General features: G+C 48.4%; 1 protein-coding gene across 5 annotated transcripts in view; it reads left to right on the forward strand.

The window, feature by feature from the left end:
* LOC140430827 (anillin-like) overlaps positions 1-21,912 on the forward strand; it is a 131,072-nt gene that overhangs the window by 16,359 nt on the left and 92,801 nt on the right. For all 5 annotated transcript variants that reach the window (XM_072518549.1, XM_072518550.1, XM_072518552.1 and 2 more), the window contains exon 6: positions 10,373-10,551. In XM_072518549.1, the coding sequence (XP_072374650.1) occupies positions 10,373-10,551 (179 nt within the window). The remainder of the gene's footprint in view (positions 1-10,372; positions 10,552-21,912) is intronic.

A 21,912-nucleotide genomic window follows, 5' to 3' on the forward strand; every position in this document is an offset into this window, starting at 1 on the left:
CTAAGCAGGGTAATACCTCCTCATCATGTGCCAGGCTTAGCCTGATAGAATTTAAGGTAGACCACCGGGCCCACATGACAGTGGCTAGGATGAGCAAGCTTTTCAGGGTAGAGGACAGATGTGCGAGATGTGCGGAAAGCCCAGCAAATCATGTGCACATGTTTTGGGCATGCCCGAAGCTTGGAGGGTTTTGCTCAGGCAATGTCCACAGTACTAAAAACACGGGTGGTGCAGAGTCCGGAGGTGGCTGTGGCGATATGCATCACTGTAGATACATAAGGGGTTAATGCAAACACACTAAGACTAAATAAACACTAAAGGGAGCACCAGAGACATCATGCCACACAGACATTCAGCCAATAGGTCAGTAAGATAGGACACGACCAATGGGCAGTCAAGACACCAAGGTGACACTACCAAAAGGGGGCTACCCATATAAAAGGACAGGGCACACATGCTCTTTCTCTTTCCACAGGTGACACTCTGGGTGACAGGGGCTGATCAGGAAGCATCACACCCACCGCATGAATTAGAGCAGACTGGTTAGTTCGATTGAGATCAGCAGGAGAGTCGAACTCCAGTAGGAGAATTGTTAACTTCCAATAAATGTTAAACCTATCTTTGTCGGAGCATACATCAAGGAAGCAGCTTATGCTACATGAAGAAGCATAACACAACAGTGGCGATCTTTGGAGTATCGGAAGAGCCGGGAGTGCAGGGGACGAAAGAGGCCGACGTGTTGGCCTTTGCCTCCCTGGTAGCCCGGAGACTGATCTTGTTAATGTGGAGGGACTCAAAGCCCCCGAGACCTGGGTTAGTGATATGGCTGGGTTTCTCAGTCTCGAGAAGATAAAGTTTGTCTTATGAGGGTCAATGGTTGGGTTCACCCGGAGGTAGCAGCCGTTCGTCGACTTTCTCGGGGAAAATTAAAATGTCAGCAGATGCAGTATTTCAGGCGGTGGGGGGGGGGAGCGTGCGGATTGTTGTTTTATGGTTGGGGTGTGTGAAGATTGGGATGGGGTGGTAATGTTTATTATACCATCTTTATGTCATTTATAAAAACTGTCAAATACCTTAATAAAAAAAAATATATATTTTTTTAAAGTTATTTTCATGTCCCCTCTACCTTCACCATCTGCCATTTTATCTCATGGCCCTGGTTCTAGATTTCTCCACCAAGGGAAACCATTTTATCCTGTCCATTCTATCTCATCCCCCTCATCATTTTTTACACTTCAATTAAGTCGCCCCAGAGCCGCCTTTGTTCCATGGAAAATAACCCCAACCTATCCAATCTCCTTGTGGCTACACTTTCTAGCCCTGGCAACATTCTTGCAAACCTCCTCTGCACTCTTCAGAGCAATTACGCCCTTCCTGTAGTCTAATGATCAGAATTGCACGCAATACTCCAGTTGTGGCCTCACCAGTGTTTTATACAATTCCAACTTTATATTCTACACCCTTGCCAATGAAGTAGTGAATTCCATGTGCTTTCTTTACAGCCTTATCTACTTGAACTGCTGCCTTTAGGGACCTATGTACTTCTTCAAGATCTCTCAGTTCATCTACCCCTCTTAGTATATAAGTATATTCCTATTTAACTGTTTGACCTCACTTCTGTATGTTAAATTCCATCTGCCACTTTATCGCCCAATCCATCTTTATAATTTTGGAGATTATATTAATCCTCTACACTCCACCACTCCGCCAATCCCCCAAGTTCACGTCCAAATCGTTAATATATAACACAAACAGTAAAAGTCTCAACACTGAGCCCTGTGGAACACCACTTGAAATAACTTTCCAAATGCAAGGGAAGCCATTCACGATTACCCTTTGTTTCCAGTTACTAAGCCAACTTTTTATCCAGCCTTTCTATGTGACAGTTAATCAATCCCATCACTGGATTGATTCTACTAATTTGCCCATCACCGACGTAAGACTAACTGATCTATAATTGTTTGACATTTCCTTCAATCCCTTTTTAAACAATGGAATCTTGTTTGCATCTAGTCCTCCGGTACTTCCCCTGTATCTAGCGGAGGTTTGGAAAATCATCCCCAGAGCAGCTACTGTCTCATCCCTGACCTCCTTCAGTAATCTCAGAAACAATCAATTTGGCCCTGGCGACTTATTAACTTTCAAGGATTCCAACCCTTTGCGTACTTTCGCTCTCTATGGTTATCCCATCCAATATCTGTGCTCCTCCTGGACTACTATACCTGCATCATCCATTTCCTTAGTAAACACTGAGACAAAATATTGATTTATAGCACTTCCTACAGCCTCTCCATCTACACACCAGTTCCTTTCATCTCTTGATAGATTCCACAACCGTTTACCATTAATATATTGGTGTTTCTTTAACTTTATTCATGCCCCCCTCTTTGATTTCCTTTTCAACTCCGACCTTGCACTATGTACCTCCATACAATCCTTAAGTGCAGAAGGAGGCCGTTTGGCTCATTGAGTCTGCACCAACCCTCCGAAAGAACTCTACCTAGACCCTGTAGCAATGTGCATTGATCATGGCTAATCCACCTAACCTGCATGTCTTTGGGCTGTGGGAGGAGACCGGAGCACCTATAGTTCCGAACTGAATCCAAAGTACTCTGCTGTGACTAGATTACTCCCCGTCTTGAGAGGCTAGCAGTTTTTGCAACAGAATAAAATTGGTGCAAAAGATGTCTGGTGAGGAAGCAAGACCAACTTTAACAATGAACTGACTTCCTATAATGCATTGTGAATAAGAAGTGGCTTCCATGCTTTCTTTATTTGTCTTTTGTGCACATGCTAGGATCTTTGTTGTGACTCGTTTCCTTCCTTTCTATCTCTTTCCCTTCATCTCCTTTGTATTCTCCAATGTACCTTTGTCTGTTTTTGTTACTTTCAAATTTTTCTTGTGTACGTTGTTTTGAGTGTGCTTTGTGCTAAAGACTTTGATGTTTATAAGGATTGTTTTTGTGTGAATGATTAGCACCTGCATCTTAAGTTGATTAAATTATAATATATGTGGAGGTTTAAAATTTAGCAGATTTTTTTTAAGCATGGGAATTACTAGTTGGGGAAAACCCTATCTCAATTGGGTGTATTTATTTTCAATTTCCAATAGAAATTTTGATTATTGCATCAATTATTGATATATTTTGAAGGCAATGCGGCTAGAAGCCTTTCTGGCACAATGCACTAATGGTCACTTGCAAAGCAATTACAGAAACATATCTGTCCATTGCTTCTCCTTTCTTGGGAAACCCCATGCTGTAGGAACAAGTCTGGTATGTTAAGTATGAGTAGAGACTAGTTTGGTTCTTCGGGCAGACTGGCTAGGTGACTGGTAATGTTTTGAGCACAAGAATTGATCCGTAGTTCACTGGAACAATAATGGTGATATGAAGAGTAACGTGTTCTTGCAATTTGAGTGGTTATGGTCTGTGTGGTGGCATTGGGTTCAATCAAACCATTCAAAAACAAATTGGACATTATTTGAAAAGAAAGGAATGTGCAAGGTTGCAGGGAGTGGCACTAAATGTGTCACTCACAATGAGCCATAACAATTTTGTGATTGTAACACGAATGGAATTGGGAGTCAGTCAATTCACGGAAACATGCATCAGCCTCATGTAATGCAGACAGAACAAACAATTGGGTGAACTCTGGGAGGGAGCAAGAAACTGTCAACTTAAAAGTCATTGTTTATTTGGGAATGAACTCTGAGGAAGTGAATATGTACCAGTTCAGGTATATTTAGACTGAGGAAAGCATACCTTGCTCCGAGAATGATTTCCCGTATGTGGTATTATAGGTATTACGGTACCTGATAGGCTGGAGCACCATTGGTGGAAACTATGCTTTCTATTGGTTAGGATGTATGGTAGCTCCGCCCTGCTTGGCGGGGTATAAGAGCCTGTGTCGCCCCAGCAGCCTTCATTCTGTACCTGAGCAGGTGGGGGAAACATCTAGCTTATTCAAGCCTTCAGTTAGACTACAACCTCGCTTTAGTGGTCATTGATCGTGCATCAATTTAATAAGCTAGTTTTATTTTTAAGAAGAAAGGATGGAGCTCCGAATCAAGCTGGAGTGTCTGCAACTCAGCCCCCACACGGCGAACTCGGTGGCAATCTTCAAGCACTGGCTGGCGTGCTTTAAAGGGTATCTCGGGACGGCCGAAAACACACCCGCGGGAGAGCAGAAACTGCAAGTCCTGCACGCAAGGGAGAGCGCGGAGATTTACACCCTCGTCGAGGAAACGGAAGACTTTGATGCAGCAATAGCGCTGCTAAAAGAACACTTTATTCGCCCGGTAAACCAGGTCTACGCCTGGCACCTGCTTGCAACAAGGCGACAAACCCCTGGGGAATGGCTGGAAGAATTCTACTGTGCACTCCTGGTGTTGGGGCGAAGCTGCAGCTGCTCGCAAGTTTCGGCGAGCGAACACACTGAACTCTTAGTCCGGGACGCTTTCGTGACAGGTATGTTATCCTCTCAAATCTGCCAGCGACTGTTAGAAAAAGACACTCTGGGTCTCGGGGAGGCACGGGCCCTTGCAGGCTCCCTGGACGTGGCCTCCAGGAACGCCCGGGCTTACATTCCCGACCCCGCGCAGCCCCCTGGGCAGCGTGGAACCCCTCTATGGTCGACCCCGAGACTTCCCTCATCCCCCCCCCCCCCACAGGACTGTGCTGCAAGGCGGCCTGGCAACCCCGGGGGGGCCCGCTGCTACTCTTGCATGCAGGCCAAGCACCCCCGCCAGCGCTGCCCGGCCCGCGCATCCACCTGCAAGGGATGCGGCATAATGGGCCATTTTGTGGTATGTCGGGCCCGTGTGGTTGCCGCGGTCTCCGGCGGCGAATGCGGACCGCAACCACAAACTTTTCTGCGTGCGGCCAGCGGTCGCCGCCATCTTCCTATTCCAGGGCCACGTGCGGACCACAGGCGCCGCCATCTTGTTCCGCGGACGCCACGTTGGAGGGGTGGGCGCCGCCAATTTGTGCACCGCCAGCCATGTGCGACCAATGGGAGCCGCCATCTTGGATGAACCCCCAGGACCCCAGCTCGGCTGACCACGCACTGCCCAAAGAGAACTCAACTGCTGCGATTAGCCTCGGTGATCCTGGATCAGTCCCGGCCTTGAACACACTCAACTGCTACAACGGCCGTATTCATCAACGGGCACGAGACGTCCTGCCTAATCGACTCTGAGAGCACGGAGAGCTTCATACACCCTGACACGGTAAGGCGCTGTTCTCTCCTCATCCACCCCGTTAATCAAAAAATCTCCCTGGCCTCCGGCTCACACTGCGTGAAGATAAAGGGGTTTTGTGTGGCAAACCTCACAGTCCAGGGAAGGGAGTTCAAAAATTTCCGTCTCTACGTCCTCCTCCACCTCTGCGCGGCTACACTCCTGGGTTTAGACTTCCAGTGTAATCTCAAAAGTCTACCCTTCAAATTCGGCGGCCCTTTACCCCACCTTACTGTCTGCGGCCTCGCAACCCTTATGGTCGACCCGCCTTCCCTGTTTGCGAACCTCACCCCGGATTGCAAACCTGTCGCCACCAGGAGCAGACAGTACAGTGCCCAGGACCGGATCTTTATTAGGTCAGAGGTCCAAAGGCTACTGAGGGGAGGGGTCATTGAAGCCAGTAACAGCCCCTGGAGAGCTCAAGTAGTGGTGGTAAAGACCAGGGAGAAACATAGGATGGTCATCGACTACAGTCAGACCATCAACAGGTTTACGCAGCTGAACGCGTACCCTCTCCCCTGCATATCCGACCTGGTAAACAGGATCGTGCATTATAAGGTCTTCTCCGCGGTGGATCTCAAGTCCGCCTACCACCGGCTCCCCATCTGCAATAGTGACCGCAAATACACTGCCTTCGAGGCAGATGGGCGGCTCTACCACTTCTTAAGGGTTCCCTTCGGTGTCACCAACAGGGTCTCGGTCTTCCAGCGGGAGATGGACCGAATGGTGACCGGTACGGATTACGGGCAACATTCCCGTATCTCGATAATGTCACCATCTGCGGCCACGACCCGCAGGACCACGACACCAACCTCCGAAAATTCCTCCAGACCGCAAAAAATACTTAACGTTACATACAGCAAGGATAAATGCGTGTTTAACACCAACCGCCTAGCCATCCTCGGCTACGTAGTGCGAAATGGAGTTTATAGGCTCTGACCCTGAACGCATGCACCCCCTTATGGAGTTCCCCCTCCCCAAGGCCCTGAAGCGTTGCCTAGGGTTTTTCACGCCCAGTGGGTACCCAACTATGGGGGCAAGGCACGTCCCCTGATCCAATCCACAGCTTATCCCATGTCGATAGAGGCCCACCAGGCCTTCAGCTGCATCAAAGCAGACATTGCAAAGGCCACTATGCACGCCATCGACGAGTCCCTCCCCTTCCAGGTCGAGAGCGATGCGTCCGACGTAGCTCTGGCGGCCACCCTCAACCAAGCGGGAAGACCGGTGGCCGCCTTCTTTCGTACCCTCCATGCTTCCGAAATCCGCCACTGCTCAGTCGAAAAGGAGGCCCAGGCCATAGTAGAAGCTGTGCGACATTGGAGGCATTACCTGGCCGGCAGGAGATTCACTCTCCTCACGAACCAACGGTCGGTGGCTTTCATGTTCGATAATGCACAGTGTGGCAAGATAGAAAACGACACGATCTTGCGGTGGAGGATCGAACTCTCCACCCACAACTACGAGATCTTGTATCGTCCCGGGAAGCTAAATGAGCCTCCTGACGCCCTGTCCCGCGGCACATGTGCCACCGCACAAGTGGACCACCTCCGAACCCTCCACGAGGACCTCTGCCACCTGGGGGTCACTCGCTTTTTCCATTTTGTCAAGACCCGCAACCTGCCCTACTCCATCGAGGTCAGGACAGCCACCAGGGACTGCCAAATCTGCGCGGAGTGCAAACCGCACTTCTACCAACCAGAGAAAGCGCACCTGATAAAGGCTTCCCGTCCCTTTGAACGCCTCAGCATGGACTTCAAAGGCCCCCTCCCCTCCACCGACCTCAACACTTACTTCCTGAACGTGATTGATGGGTACTCCCAGTTCCCATTCCCCATCCCCTGCCCCGACATGACCGCAACCACTGTCATCAAGGCCCTCCACAGCATCTTTGCACTGTTCGGGTTCCCCGCTTACATACACAGTGATAGGGGATCCTCCTTTCATGAGCGACGAACAGCGTCAATTCCTGTTCAGCAAGGCCATCGCCTCGAGCAGGACGACCAGTTACAACCCCCGGGGAAACGGACAGGTAGAGGGAGAACGGAACGGTCTGGAAGACCGTCCTACTGGCCCTACGGTCCAGGAATCTCCCAGTCTCCCGCTGGCAGGAAGTCCTCCCAGATCCCCTCCACTCCATCCGGTCACTGCTTTGTACGACCACCAACCAGTCACCTCCCAAACGTCTCGTTGTTTTCCCAAGGAGGTCCTCTGGAACCTCGCTCCCGACCTGGCTGGCAGCACCCGGCCCCATCCTGCTCCGAAAACACGTGCGGGCGCACAGGTCGGACCCGTTGGTCGAGAGGGTCCACCTGCTCCATGCTAACCCCCAGTACGCCTACGTGGCGTACCCCGAAGGCCGACCAGATACGGTCTCCCTACGAGACCCGGCGCCCGCCGGAACCCCACGCACACCCCAGCCACCAGTCCCACCCTCCCCTCCACCGCGGCACCTTACAGGAGGATCGGTCCTTCCGCCGGCCCTGTCTAGGCCCCCCCACCCACCGACGCTCCCTGCAAGCGCTCCCTTCCCAGGTCAACTGTTTTCCCCACCAGCGCCGTCTAGGGGTGCAGAAGCTGCCATGGAGATCGAAGCCCCGCCCCCGGAGTCAGAGATGCCCGTGCCTCCACCGGAGTCACCGCTGAAGCCCCGACGATCAAAGAGGACGACCAGGGCCCTGAATCGACTGATTGCTTCATTTTAATTTGTAGACTGCAAACTGATTGCTCCATTTTAAATTGTAAATGTAAATCATCAAATGTACATAGCTATCAGAATTGTAAATAGTTACAAAACACTACGGAGGTATTACGGTACCTCCATGACTAATTCTACCATGTTGCCATGTTTGTAGTATCAGACCACCACCCCCGCCGGGCTCTTTTTTACAGGTGGTGAATGTGGTATTATTGGTAGTACGGTACGTGATAGGCTGGAGCGCCATTGGTGGAAACTGTATGCTTTCGATTGGTTAGGATGTATGGTAGCTCCGCCCTGCTAGGCGGGGTATAAGAGCCCGTGCCGCCCCAGCAGCCTTCATTCTGTACCTGAGCTGCTGGAGGAAACATCTAGCTTATTAAAGCCTTCAGTTGGACTACAACCTCGCTTTAGTGGTCATTGATCGTGCATCACCGTACAAATAGAGATATATTAAAACAAACTTCATTACTACTTTAAGCATCAATTTGTCTTGATGTTAACAAAATGAAACAATCCTAATGGCTATCTTTATATCCCCCCCCCCCCCACCCTCAAACAACACCCACCTCAGTACAAAATCTACTTTTAAATACAGTTAGCAGACTGTGGAGTGCTTGCTGTAAGCAGATGTCTTGGATAAACCACTTGGAGAAAGAGATCCTTCAGGAACCAGCTGCAGATTTTTCCTGCCTCAACTACTGTTTAAACTGCCAGCCCTGGAAATTGCTCCTATCCTATTCGCAAGTTTTAACTCACTGTCTTAAGATCAGTTGTTTCTGGTCTGTGCCCAGTTATGCGGTGAGGGTGTGGGCTGAGGTAGGGTGCACTTTTGGAGGGTCACTGCAGACTCGATGGGTCCAATGGCCTCCTTGTGCACTCGGGCTTTTATGATTCTAAAATTCAAACTTGAGCTTGACAAGTGGCACGGTACCGCTCAAAACACAACAGTTCACATCACATACTAGGAATCATATCTCCAATAGATAATCTAACCGTCCCCCATAATATTCAATGGCGTGACCATCACTGAAACTCTCACCATAAATATGCTGGAAGTTTGCATTGACCAGAAACTTAAATGGAACAACTACATCAATATTTCATTTCATATTGTGGGAGCAGATTTAATTGGCTGGAAGTTGTGTGATGAGTAACCCATCACAAAGCATAAGTCAGGAGAGTAGTGGAATACTCTCCGTTTATCTGGATGAAAGTAGTTTCAATAATACTTCAACTCAACACCGTCCATAAACAGCCTCCTTGAATGCCTCATACACAATCTTTAAAAATTCTCTGCCTCCAACATTGATGTACCTTCAACAGCACCTGTGACCTCTGCCATTGAAAAGAGCGATGCCAGTAGGCCCTTGGGAGTGCTACCACCTGCAAATTCAATAAGAAATCTCAGCGGATGATTCCTATTCTAGAAATTATGGAAGTCGTCAATTGTTGCTCTTGTACAGTGATTCTGGTACCGAATAAATGAATCTGTAAACACATGGACAAATGTGCTTAAAAGTACATTTGCATGTATGCTAATTCTCCGGTATCTCCTTATTGACTGGTATTCTCCACTGCAAAGAGTTTTCCACAAACAACAAAATGATGACTTCTCAAATCTCAGCACCTGAGGCCAACTTGGCTTAGTTGATGATATGCTGGTGGGTCAACATTATCGTCTGAGCAAATAATCTCGGCAGATTCTTTACTGAATTATTCAATCTCTCCTGTATTGTTCCAGTAGTGGTTAGATGAGAATCTGCTGCTTTGGACTTAAAGAATCTTGATCTTCCTATCTGCAAAAGAGCAAGGGGTTTGAAGTTCTGACCAATTTTTCTGTCAATAGTAAAAATAACGTGTAAACATATCAGTGACTCCCTCTTTTCAGGTACCATTCTCTAAGAAGGCATTGATGACCAAGGACTTCCATGTTGGTCCATGGCTATGTGTGGCAAAGCACTGCAGTGGTTTCCCATTATCTTCAGGTTCTGGCTAACCAGGGGACTCTTTCTTCCACTTGCCCATAAGTATTTTGGAAGGATTTGCTTGTTGCTAACCTGTTTGACCATGTTACGAATGCACTTGAAGTGGCTATGAGTTTTACGGCACAATGGGGTTTGAACCTGGAACTTCCGGCTCTGAGACGCTATCCACTGCCTCAAGACTTCCTTGTCAGGGTTTTTTTTGTGTGTTAAGTGCTTTTGAGCTTCTGTGTGAAAGCATCTTAAATTACTTGTGCAATACTGGTTTTGGATGATCAGTTCACAGAAGCTACTAACTGTCCTGCATCAGAATGTGGCTAGGTCTTGAGTTGCAGAGAAATTTTCTGAAGTTACTGTGTGCAGCTGCTGACTTTTGATTCCACGAGTTCTTCTTTTCATAAGTTTGTCTTGTTCAGCATGGTTATAAATACTTGTTTCTTTTTAAACTAGGTGTGGCTGTGCAGTTGGTCCGAGAGAGATTTGAAGAAATGAATCATGAGAAGCAGAACCAGGAAGGAATAGCAAGCTGCTCTAAGATCACTGCAATAACTCCAAGTACGAAGGCCATTCAGGAAATGTTGCTTTGTGAATCTACTCCCAGTAAATCTCATGTCATTCAGATGAAAAAGGTAAACTGCACCCATGTGAAAGATGAACAGATCGTTGAAAAAAATAGGAGCAGGTGTTCACTATTCACCCCCTCAAACCTGCTCCACCACACTTCTGAGACCTAAATTTGGGTGATTCTGATAATATGGATATTGTGTGTATTATTATTTTAAATATAACATAGTTCTGGCACTCTTTCACGCTTTGGGGCCTGATTCATGCAGGAAGGCTGCTGGAGTTAGGGCCAGGGGAAGTGAATGGTGGCATGCAAAGATGTGCATTTTAGCAAGTATTTTTATGGTTCTGAGGAATAAAGCAAAATAGATTGTGGTGGCTTAAAGTATGGTTAGGTGAATCAATAGTTCAAAAGAAACAAGTATATTACAGCTGAAGCAATGTGAATGAACAAGACCATGAAGCAAGGAATGTTGCAGAATTAGGGTGAGGAGTTTTGTACATAGGAGAATTCTGATCTAGTGCAGGTCAGCAAGGTGATAGTTGAACGGCACTGTAGTGGGACCTTTCTAATAGTGAGGTAGGGAAGGAAATGGTTCAGGATGAGCATTTGAGTGGAGTTAAGGAACAGGGCATTGGGAAAAATCTGGTCTGGAACTGAAAAAGACCTAAGGGTTTCAGTTTAGTAAGAGACAGCGGAGTTTTAGAAATTTTACGTACATGGGTGCCCTTGGTGACCATCTGTAAGTGACATTAAAGGGAGGTTCAGAGTCAAACGAAAAACAAGTTGGAGCTTGGATGAAATGAGGGCTTGACTGTTTTTTTTGGCAAGAAGCCACGTGAGTGCTTTGACCAGAGTCATCCAAAGTCTGGACAAAATGGAAACCTGACTGCAGGGATCAGTGAGCCTAGAGTTAATGGTGCATTCTGGAATTTGAGAGGATTGGATTGGTTCGAAACGATAAAGCGACCAAAGATACACTTTAAGGAATGGATTTTTGATAAGGTCCCAAGTAGCAGATTGACCACAAGTAAAAGCCATAGAATCCAAGGCAAAGTGTCAGTTTGGATCCAAAAGTGGCTCTGAGGCAGGAAGCAAAGGTTAATGGCTGGTAGATGTTGGGAAGCTTTTTCCAGTGGGACCCTACTGTGCTCAAAACTAGGTCCCTTGCTTTTTGTGATATATTTCAATGGTTTGCCATTGTGTTTACAAACAAGACAAAATTGACCATGTGGTTGATTAAAAATGTTGTAGATTGCAGGAAGATAACACTGGATTGGGTAGAACAGTGGCAAATCTAGTTCAATCTGGAGAAATGAAGTAACACACTTGATAGATAGCAAAGGAATACACTAAATGTTAGGATACTGATAAGTGTAGAGGACCAGAGATACTTTGGAATGCCTGTCCACAGACCCCCTCAAAGTAGGTGGATGAGATAATTAAGATACATGTCTTTATTGCCAAGAAAGAATATAAAAGCTGGGCAGTTATGTTGAAAGTGCACAAAATAGTTTTCCCACAGCTGGAGTACTGTGCAGTTCTGATCACTGCACAATTGGAAAGACGGTTCTGCTATAAAGATTATAAAGGAAATTGAGTATGTTGCCTGACTGGAGACTTTTAATTGAGGAAAGATTGGATAGGCTAGGATTAATTTTTATTAAACTGAATTGGAGGGGAGATCTAATTGAAGTGTACAAAATTAAGGGGTCTGAATAGTGAATTGAAGGACCTACTACATTTTGTTGCTCTTTTTAGCCTTAGTTTATTAGCTCTGATTACGTCATTTTTGCTCACGAATCGCCAGGTATCTTTCTGATACCGCCTCGTGGTTCAAGTTATGATTAATAAGTCAGCACACCGCTTAGTAAGATTGAAATCAACGGTCATTTATTATATACAACAAGTAATGTTTATACAATAATCCCAATAATCCTACTATCTATATAATAAACCTATCACTACTGGTCAATACTTAACTTTAGGAAGAGCCCACCAGGTCAGGGAAACGAATGGCTTATCCAATCGGATCAAAAGGCTGATACAGGTCGATGGCTAGGAGTCTTTATCGGATAGCGATCGCTGGATTCAAACTTACAGTTGCCGGTTGCTGTTCTTGCGAAGGTCTTGAGCAGGCGAAGAAGGGAGAGAGAGAGATCTGAACTTGGCCCCTCACTTTATAGGGCCCAGGGGCTTCCCGCCCCTCGGGGCGGCCCTTGACCCTGAGTCCCAAGTGATTGGACTTGTTCCCAATCACTGGGTTCGATACGTCCAATTGCGAGGCGATTCCCCGATCACGGGGTGGTCGTTCACCTGCCTTTGTTTCGGCCACTGCAGGCGCCGACAGGTCTGGCCCGGTATTCAATTGCTAATATGTTGCAATTGTTCCCGGGGATAGCCGATTAAACTGCAGATGTCTGGGTTGATGGGCTGCTAATAGTCCTGAGTATAACTGCAGATGTCTGGGTTGATGGGCTGTTAATAGTCCTGAGTATCGATCTGGGCCGACTTCCCCAGAGCCAAATATGATATTCTGCCTGCAGCTGTCCGTTTGTGTCTTGTTACCCGCTTTTCCCATCAGCCTTTCCGGTTAGCCATTTTAAATCAGGTTTTGGCCAAATTAATCGGGAAGCAGCCATTTTAGGTGGCTACATTCCCGCCTTGTGATCCTAACGCGAAGCGTGAAGGATCACATAAATTTTGTCCTTTTTTGTTCCCTGACCGGGGGGGGGGGGGCACCTCTTACATGGCCACTACTCTGACCCTAGCTATGCACAAAAACTTACCTAAACAATTCTTGAGGGCGCTATGTCAGGCAGGGGCATGTATCTAAAAAATAAAACTGGGAACCTCTAATTTTACCTCAATACTCTATACTCACTAAACATTGCATTATCCTATCTTCCTAAAACATACAACAACGATCACAACATTTAATATACTCTTTCCTGGCTTGGCAGTGACGCTCCGGATCATACATTTTTTTAAAAATGAAACGTTTTGTACATCTCTTTATTTACAGTAATAACGCAAGTGAATACTCTTTATTCTTTATAGGTCGAAGGGTTTGGGGTCTGGTCATAGCCGAATATCGGGGATCGGATCCGATATACCGGGGTTCGAGCGTGGTACGCTCTCCTTTTCCACTTGCAGAGGCGCATGGTCTGTACTGCACAGCAGAGTATGGCCAATGCTAACAGTGCCTCAATGACGTACGATAAGGAGTACCAAGTTATGAACTTGGCACACCAGGATAATGCAGCGTGGCTGGTGACTGGGCCCTCGGTACTGTGGGGCAGTGAAACATTAACGGCAAGGGGGTTTGGAGTAATGGGTTCCGCGTTCCCGCACAACCAAATGTTCAGAAATAGAGTGTTGAGCACGATGAAAGGAGTCCTCATGGCTGTCCTCTTTCTTTTCTTTCTCTGCGTTCTCTGTTTTTCTCCGGTCCTGGAGCTTCTGGAGTTCTGTAAAACAGGCATAGTATCTGTAACTACCTTGGTTTAATATCCGGTGTGTTAGTGTGTCTGTCCTTCTTGGGACCAATTAAACCCTTGTAACTGGTCACAATATGTAACTTCTCCCCCATTTTTTTTTTCAAAACAAATGTTAGGACACGGTACACTTCCCAATGGTGGACCAGTGCTAAGTTTAGCATCCAAATGTTCTAGGATGTAAATAGCATTTGGCGGCAACCCAAAGGTTGCCTAAATAAATAAAACAGTTTTTGAAAGGAAAAGGTCGAATGAGGTGCGTATGGGCCGCGGGTAAGATTTGGATGGAGTCTCCGGGTAGGACGGCTACCAATACCGTATCTCCCCTACCTGAGCGTTTTTGACCAACAGGGGGGTCCCCAGGCAGGGCGGGTCTCACGCCGTTTCTCCACTGCCTGAGCAACCGACCAGAACGGACAAAAATGTAGTCATCATGGTGGGGTTGCTGTTCTGAATCTTCCGTCAAATCAGAAGAGCAGTTACGATCGGGTGTCTGATACCCGAACAAGTATCAGCTGAAAAGTTAGTTCCGCTGAACAAGCGTCTGGTGGCGGTGGGTGTCTGAGGCAAGTCCTCAGAGGTGTCAGCCGAATGGGCTTTTGGCGGTGGTGGGTGTCTGAGGCAAGTCCTCAGAGGTTTCAGCAGAATGGGCGTGTGGCCATGAGAACATTCTCCTGTTGGACGAACAACATTAAACAAACATACAAACAACGGAAACATTCTGCAGGTTCCATCAGGAAGGACAACACTTTTCACCAAGTGTCTCCTTTAAATCATCATGTGGACACCTCAGTTCTCTGTTGCGAACAGGGTCGCAAAGGGGTTGGAGGCTTGGGAGTCAGACCCGAGGTCGTCACCTTCTCCGGGTGCCAAACTCTGGAGTGAATTAGGGCAGAAAGGGCTGCGTGGTGTGAGTTGGGGTCGTTCTCATCGTTGCTGACGAGTCTGCAGGAGTTGTCGCGGTGCCAATGAGTAGGGTCGAGTTGGGTGGGGACAAAGTTGGGGTCGTCCGTGTGGTTCGGTGGTCGGTGGTGTGGTTTATTTAAGTAAGTGATGAGGAAGGGGTCACTGGAGTCGAAGTCTGAGTTGCTGGGTGTGGGACCAGGATAGTAGGGAGGTGTGCTGTGGCTGTCGTCAGAGTCACAGTCGCTGTCTGTGCTGCTGCAGTCTGTGGGCGTCCCCGGGCGGAGCGTAAAGTTTGTGGGTGGAGTCGGGGGCGAGTCAGTGTCTGGGCTGGATGTGGAAGGGGTGGGTGTGGTTAGGTTGGCTGTGGGCGGGGTTTGGTCTGCTACGTCAAGCATGACGTGGTGGGAGTGGTTTGACTGTGCTCCATAAACCTTTAGCTGGTTTATGTGAAACCATGCAGTCTTACCATTTTGGTATTTGATTTTATATACCGATGGGCTTATTTTATCCGTAATGGAGTACGGACCAGAGTATTTCGGAGACAGAAATGTGCTGGGGTTATACACGGACAACATCACTTGTTGTCCTATATTGTACTCCGTGGCATGTACTGCCTTAGCAAAACAGGCCTTGCTCTGTTTTCTTTTAGTGCCCAGTTTAACAGCGGCTGCTAACTGAGCCGTTTTTACATTTATAAGTAATTGTTCAACGGCTTTCTCGTGGGTGAGGGCCGTAACTTCAGGGCTGGTCAGGTCTAAACCCAACATGTACTCTGTCCCTTTCATGGGGCGTCCGGTCATGAGTGTGTGGGGTGTAACCTGTGGAGGTGGAAAGTGTTATGCAAAAACATCAGCGCAAAAGGGAGGACCGAATCCCAAGTGGTGCTGTTCTGCTGGACCATTTTTCTAAGGGTGGTTTTTAGGGTCCGATTCATGCGCTTCACTATACCACTCTATTGAGGGTGGTACGCAATGTGAAATTTTTGGGTTATGCCAAATATCGTGAGGACGTTCTGCATGACCCGTCCCGTAAAGTGAGAACCTTGGTCCGACTCAATACTGCGGGGGAGTCCCCACCTTGTAAAAATGTGGTTTTCGCGGTGTTGGCTGTGGTTTTCGCGGTGTTGGTGCTGGAAATGCTTCCACCCACTTTGTAAAAGTGTCTATGACCACCAGAACATATTTATAGCCATTCCTGCAAGGGGGCAATGGACCTATAAAATCGATCTGGAGGTTAGTCCAGGGGCCGTTAACGGGTCGGGTGTGGCTGAGATGTGCCTTTTTGGCATATCTATCTGGGTTGTTCTGAGCGCAGATGAGGCAATTCTCGATGTAATGGGATACATCCTCTTTGAGATTAGGCCACCAACAAAGCTGTTTGAGGTGGGCTGCGGTGGGTTCGATTCCCTGGTGTCCATGACCATCATGGAATAAACAGATCATTTGATTCCTATCTTGCTTAGGAACTACATAAAGGGTGTCCTTTAACACCACACCGTCATGTGTGTTTATTGCATTTCTGTACCTCTCGTATGAGGCTGGAAACTTCCCTTTCACGATTTCAGTGAGAGCGCTATCCTGCTTCTGGGCCTCTACTAGATCTTCGATCCTAGTCTGCGCGACCTGAACTGCACTCACTGGCGCACTCACTGGGGCGTTCTCGGGGGGCTTCCAAAAGTACCCATGCCTGGATCCTGCCTTAGCCAGCGCATCGGCTTTTACATTTCCAGGGGGGGAGGAACGATGGTGGCTGCGGACTTTTATAATGCCAAAAGTCCTGTTCTTGGCTTTTTCCAGAATATGGCGGAGTAATGGGGCTATGGGGAGGGGTTTCCCATCCGCGGAAACAAATCCTCTCGTTTCCCAGAGGGGCAGAAATTCAGTGAGGCTGTTTATGACGTATAGACTGTCTGAATATATGTCTGCTGGGCTGGGGAAGGAATCTGGGTGCTCTACAATGTAAGCGATGGCCGCAAGCTCTGCTGCCTGCGCGCCTAAGTGTCCGGGTAATTTTAATGCGATTTCCTCGAGGGCGCGTCCCTGCGCGTCCTCCACATAAATCCCACAACCTGTTATGCGTTGCCCATCCAGGATCGTGGAAGATCCATCCACATAAATCCTAATGGGGTCACACTTGTCCGGGTGAGGGGGGTTCTGAGATGGAGTGGCTAGTTTTCTGGGGGGTGTTTTAGCTATAAAGGGGCCTGTATTATGGTGGGGCGAGATGATTTCACACTCATGGGGGATTCCGGCGTACTGCAAATTGTCCGCTAAGTATGTGTGAGTCTTTGTCCGTTTTACTGTGATGTCCCGTCCTTGTAAGAGAAGGGTCCACCTAGCAGCGCGGATTTGGCTGACGGTACCGTCTTTAAGTCGTCCGTCTAGTAAAAGTTGGGTGGGGGTGTGCTCGGTCAAAATGGTGATGGGGTTCAGTCCGGTAATGTATGAGAAGTACTGGACTGCCCAGAAAACTGCGAGCAGGTGCCTCTCACAGGCTGAAAATCCCTGCTCCACAGCATCTAAAATTCGGGAGGCATAAGCTACGGGTCTTAGCTGGTCGTGCCGTTCCTGCAGGAGCACGGCTGAAAGGGTGCGGTCTGTGGTCACTACCTCTATGGCGTAAGGGGAAAGCGGGTCGGGAACTTGTAGTGCGGGGGCTGCTATGAGTGCCTGTTTTAAAGAGTCCACAGCATCCGTATGCTGCGGAAGCCATTCCCAGGGGGCTCCTTTCTTTAGGAGGTCTGTGAGGGGCGCTGCTTTGCTGGCGAAACCGTCAATGTGGTTTCGGCAGTAGCCAACCAGTCCTAAAAACGACCGGAGGGCTGAAACGTGTTGGGGAAGGGGCAATTTAGCGATCGAGTCAATTCTTTTGTGCTCGATCTCGCGTTTGCCGTGTGTGATGATAGTACCCAAATATATCACCTTTTCTTCCAATATCTGGGCCTTTTTGGGGTTGACTTTACAGCCAATGGAGTGTAGTAATTCCAGGAGTTCGGACAGAAGCTCAATGTGCTCTTCCTTTGTGTCTGTCTGCAGTAGTAGATCATCTACGTACTGTACCAGGCATTCGGGGCGAGAAGATTTTTCTAGTCCATTTGCCAGCTGTCGGTGGAAAATGGAGGGGGAGTTGTGGAAGCCCTGTGGCAGGCATGTCCACGTGTACTGATGCGCTCTGAAAGTGAAGGCAAATTTATACTGGCACGCCTTTGCCAATGGAATGGACCAGAACCCATTACTGACATCCAAAACCGTGAAATATCGGGCATGGAGTCCCTGTTTGAGCATGGTCTCGGGACTTGTTGCAACGGTGGGGGCTGCTGCGGGGGTGACTTTATTGAGTTCCCGATAATCAATGGTCAAATCGGGGCATTATTAGTTGAGGCTACCGATCTTAGGACGCCCTGCTCTAATAAGCTTTCTATGACCTTTCGGATTTCTCCCTCTGCTTCTAGGGGAAATCGGTACTGTTTCTGGGGTCTAGGGTCCGGTCCTGTTGTTTGTACGGAACCGGTCATCCGTCCACAGTCGTGTTTGTAGGTTGCAAATGCTGCCCTGTTCTTTTGCGGGACTGCCCTAACCTGTCGGTCTGTGCTGAGTGTGGTGGGGTTGAACCAAAACTCGCCCACTGCGCTAATTTTGTTCATATAATCCCCTATATTGAGTGTTGCGGGGGCTCTAGCGGATTTCGCCATCTTCCAGGCGCACTGGTTGACTGGATCGAAAGAGAGGTGGTGAGAGTTCATAAAGTCGATCCCTAAAATGTGCTCTGCGGTTGGGGGCAGGTCGACTAACACTACGGGGTGTTTTGTATTAATAGTTACGTTCTGGATGGGTACAGGGGTTGTGATATGTCCCTGCTGTGAGTGGCCTGTGAAGCTGCTGAGGATGATCGTGGCTGTGGTGGGCCACGTCTCCTTACCAAGGGTGGAGGAATTTAAGGTTGTGCGGGACCCTCCTGTGTCCCAGAGAAGCTCGATCGGCTGTCCCCTAACCTTTGCTGCGACTACGGGTCGTCCTGACCTATCCCAAAGGGTATCGCAGACCCAGCTGGGGGAGCCTGTACACCGTCAGTCCGTTCCGGTCAAGTCTGTCTGACCGGACTGGGCGCTAACGCTATGTATGGGCTCTGCCTTTTTCTTATTGAGAGTGCCTGTCTGTTGGGCTCTCTGTGGTTTTTTAGGGGCCTTGCATTCTTTGGCAAAATGTCCCAACTGTCCGCAATTGTAGCATTCTTGCGGTTTTGCTGGGGGGCTGCTCTTTCCCTCGTTTACCCAGGCGGGGTTGTGGAGAGTGGTTCTTACTGCCTGCATGTCTGCGGCGGCTTGGTTTTCCTCGGGGGTTCTAGCTGCGGATTTACCGTGAGCCGCTTGTTCCCAAACGCGGGACAATCTTTTGACCACCCACTTCTCATTATGAGCCTCCGAGGGGTCATAATTACAACAGGCATTCTGTCCTGCTTCCGTGGCATGGGAGATGAGGGTGCGGGTCCATTTGGCCATATTGTCTGCGGACAAATGGGCACGGTCTACGTTGCCGAAAACTGCTTCAAAGTGAATCCACAAGTGTCCTGCGAACGCTGTGGGGTGTTCAGACTTTTTCTGTCTGCATTTATTTAGACCGTCTACGGGGTCGCCCCGGTTGTACCCGATCGCATCCAGGATCGCGGTATGCATTTCTGCAAGGGTGCCTCCTACATTCTGTGGGTCGGGAAGGGCTGCTGCGACCGATGGGTCTAAGCTGAGGACCGTGAGCTTTACCTGCTCTTTTTCATCCAGGCCGTACATGGTCGCCTGGTGTTTGACGGTGGCAAAGAAATGGTGTGGGTCTGAAGCGGGGAGGAACGGTGCGATTTTAGCACACGCGTCCCGTAATTGGGTCACTGTGAGGAGGGTGGAATATAAGACTTCCGCCTCGTCTGCTGTGGCGGTGTGGTGGGTTGTTACAGGGTTCATGGGAGCCTGTATTATCTGCTGTGTGGGGGGTGGGGGTGCTGCTCTCCTTTGGGGTTTTCCCTGCGCACATGCTCCCTGAACATATCTCTGCGCTGTCTCTTGCAGTTCTTCCCAATCAGGGCCGTCTTCCTGGTCTAAACCTTCCCCAAAGGTGTCTTGGAATCCCTTTTGGACAGAAAGCATTGCTTGCAGGTCTGCAATTTGCTTTCTGCACTTTGCATGGTCCAAGGTACTCTGCCTTTGTTCCATGGTTGCAGCGTGGAACGCTCTCAAGGCTGCCTTGAGATCACTACATTGCTTCTGTAGTGTCTCCACCTGCTTCTCCGTCTCTTTCTTAAACAGGATGGCACGCTGCGTGTCCTGATAAGCCTTCTCATACTGGGATTGAAAACTGCTTAAATGCGCCAGACAAGACTGGTGACCCCGTTGGGCGTCAGCCACCTCTTTGTCCTTGGCTTCTAACTGCCTTTTCAATGCCAGGTTTTCCTTTTCCATTTCGCATACATCGATTTTACTCATACGATGTATGCCCTCTATTTCCTTTCGGAGCGTCCTGACAACCTCTTCTGTGCCTCGCAATTGTGCCATGCAGGACACGATTGCCATCGGCTTGCGTGCTTTTGCTAAGCTCTTTTTATGGATCTCACTCAGGTTCTCCCACCAAGTATGCCCTATACTTCCAGGACCTGAGTCGTTATTACAGAAACCGCTCCACACGGGCCATCCTTTGCCCTGCAGAAATTTGCGAATTTCCACTTCCCAAATGGGACACTGTCCCACTCTAACGCTGCTGATCGATGTGACCGCAAATTCTTCGGGGTTCATGAGGCGCTGCATTGCCTGCATGGCTATCTCTCTCATCTGCTCGTTACGTTCAAATTTGGAACAGGGGGCTAAGGTGGTGTCGTAGATGCGGGTACGGCTTGCGCTAATTTCTGAAAATACAGACTTCCGACAGTTTTGACGCAACAAAATCTATCAGTTTTACCTTATAACCCTGTTAGTTACGCATGCATACACACACTTCCGAATTGTGAATTATTAACCACAACCGCTTGAACACTTGTGGTTTTTTTTTTTTTTTTGTTTCCGATTGGACTTCTAATTCAAATTGTTGGGGTTCTCCCGGAGTGGTTTTCCACTTCTATGTCGGGTCCTGGCGGAGTCACCAATTATGTTGCTCTTTTTAGCCTTCGTTTATTAGCTCTGATTACGTCACCTTTGCTCCCGAGTCACCAGGTATCTTTCTGATACCGCCACGTGGTTCAAGTTATGATTAATAAGTCGGCACAACGCTTAGTAAGATTGAAATCAACGGTCATTTATTATATACAACAAGTAATGTTTACACAATAATCCCAATAATCCTACTATCTATATAATAAACCTATCACTACTGGCCAATACTTAACTTTAGGAAGAGCCCACCAGGTCAGGGAAACGAATGGCTTATCCAATCGGATCAAAAGGCTGATACAGGTCGATGGCTAGGAGTCTTTATCGGATAGCGATCGCTGGATTCAAACTTACAGTTGCCGGTTGCTGTTCTCGCGAAGGTCTCGAGCAGGCGAAGAAGGGAGAGAGAGAGATCTGAACTTGGCCCCTCACTTTATAGGGCCCAGGGGCTTCCCGTCCCTCGGGGCGGCCCTTGACCCTAAGTCCCAAGCAATTGGACTTGTTCCCAATCACTGGGTTCGATACGTCCAATTGCGAGGCGATTCCCCGATCGGGGGGTGGTCGTTCACCTGCTTTTGCTTCGGCCACTGCAGGCGCCGACAGGTCTGGCCCGGTATTCAATTGCTAATATGTTGCAATTGTTCCCGGGGATAGCCGATTAAACTGCAGATGTCTGGGTTGATGGGCTGCTAATAGTCCTGAGTATAACTGCAGATGTCTGGGTTGATGGGCTGTTAATAGTCCTGAGTATCGATCTGGGCCGACTTCCCCAGAGCCAAATATGATATTCTGCCTGCAGCTGTCCATTTGTGTCTTGTTACCTGCTTTTCCCATCATCCTTTCCGGTTAGCCATTTTAAATCGGGTTTTGGCCAAATTAATCGGGAAGCAGCCAT

Source organism: Scyliorhinus torazame, chromosome 10, assembly GCF_047496885.1.
Source record: "Scyliorhinus torazame isolate Kashiwa2021f chromosome 10, sScyTor2.1, whole genome shotgun sequence".
Lineage (NCBI taxonomy): Eukaryota > Metazoa > Chordata > Chondrichthyes > Carcharhiniformes > Scyliorhinidae > Scyliorhinus > Scyliorhinus torazame.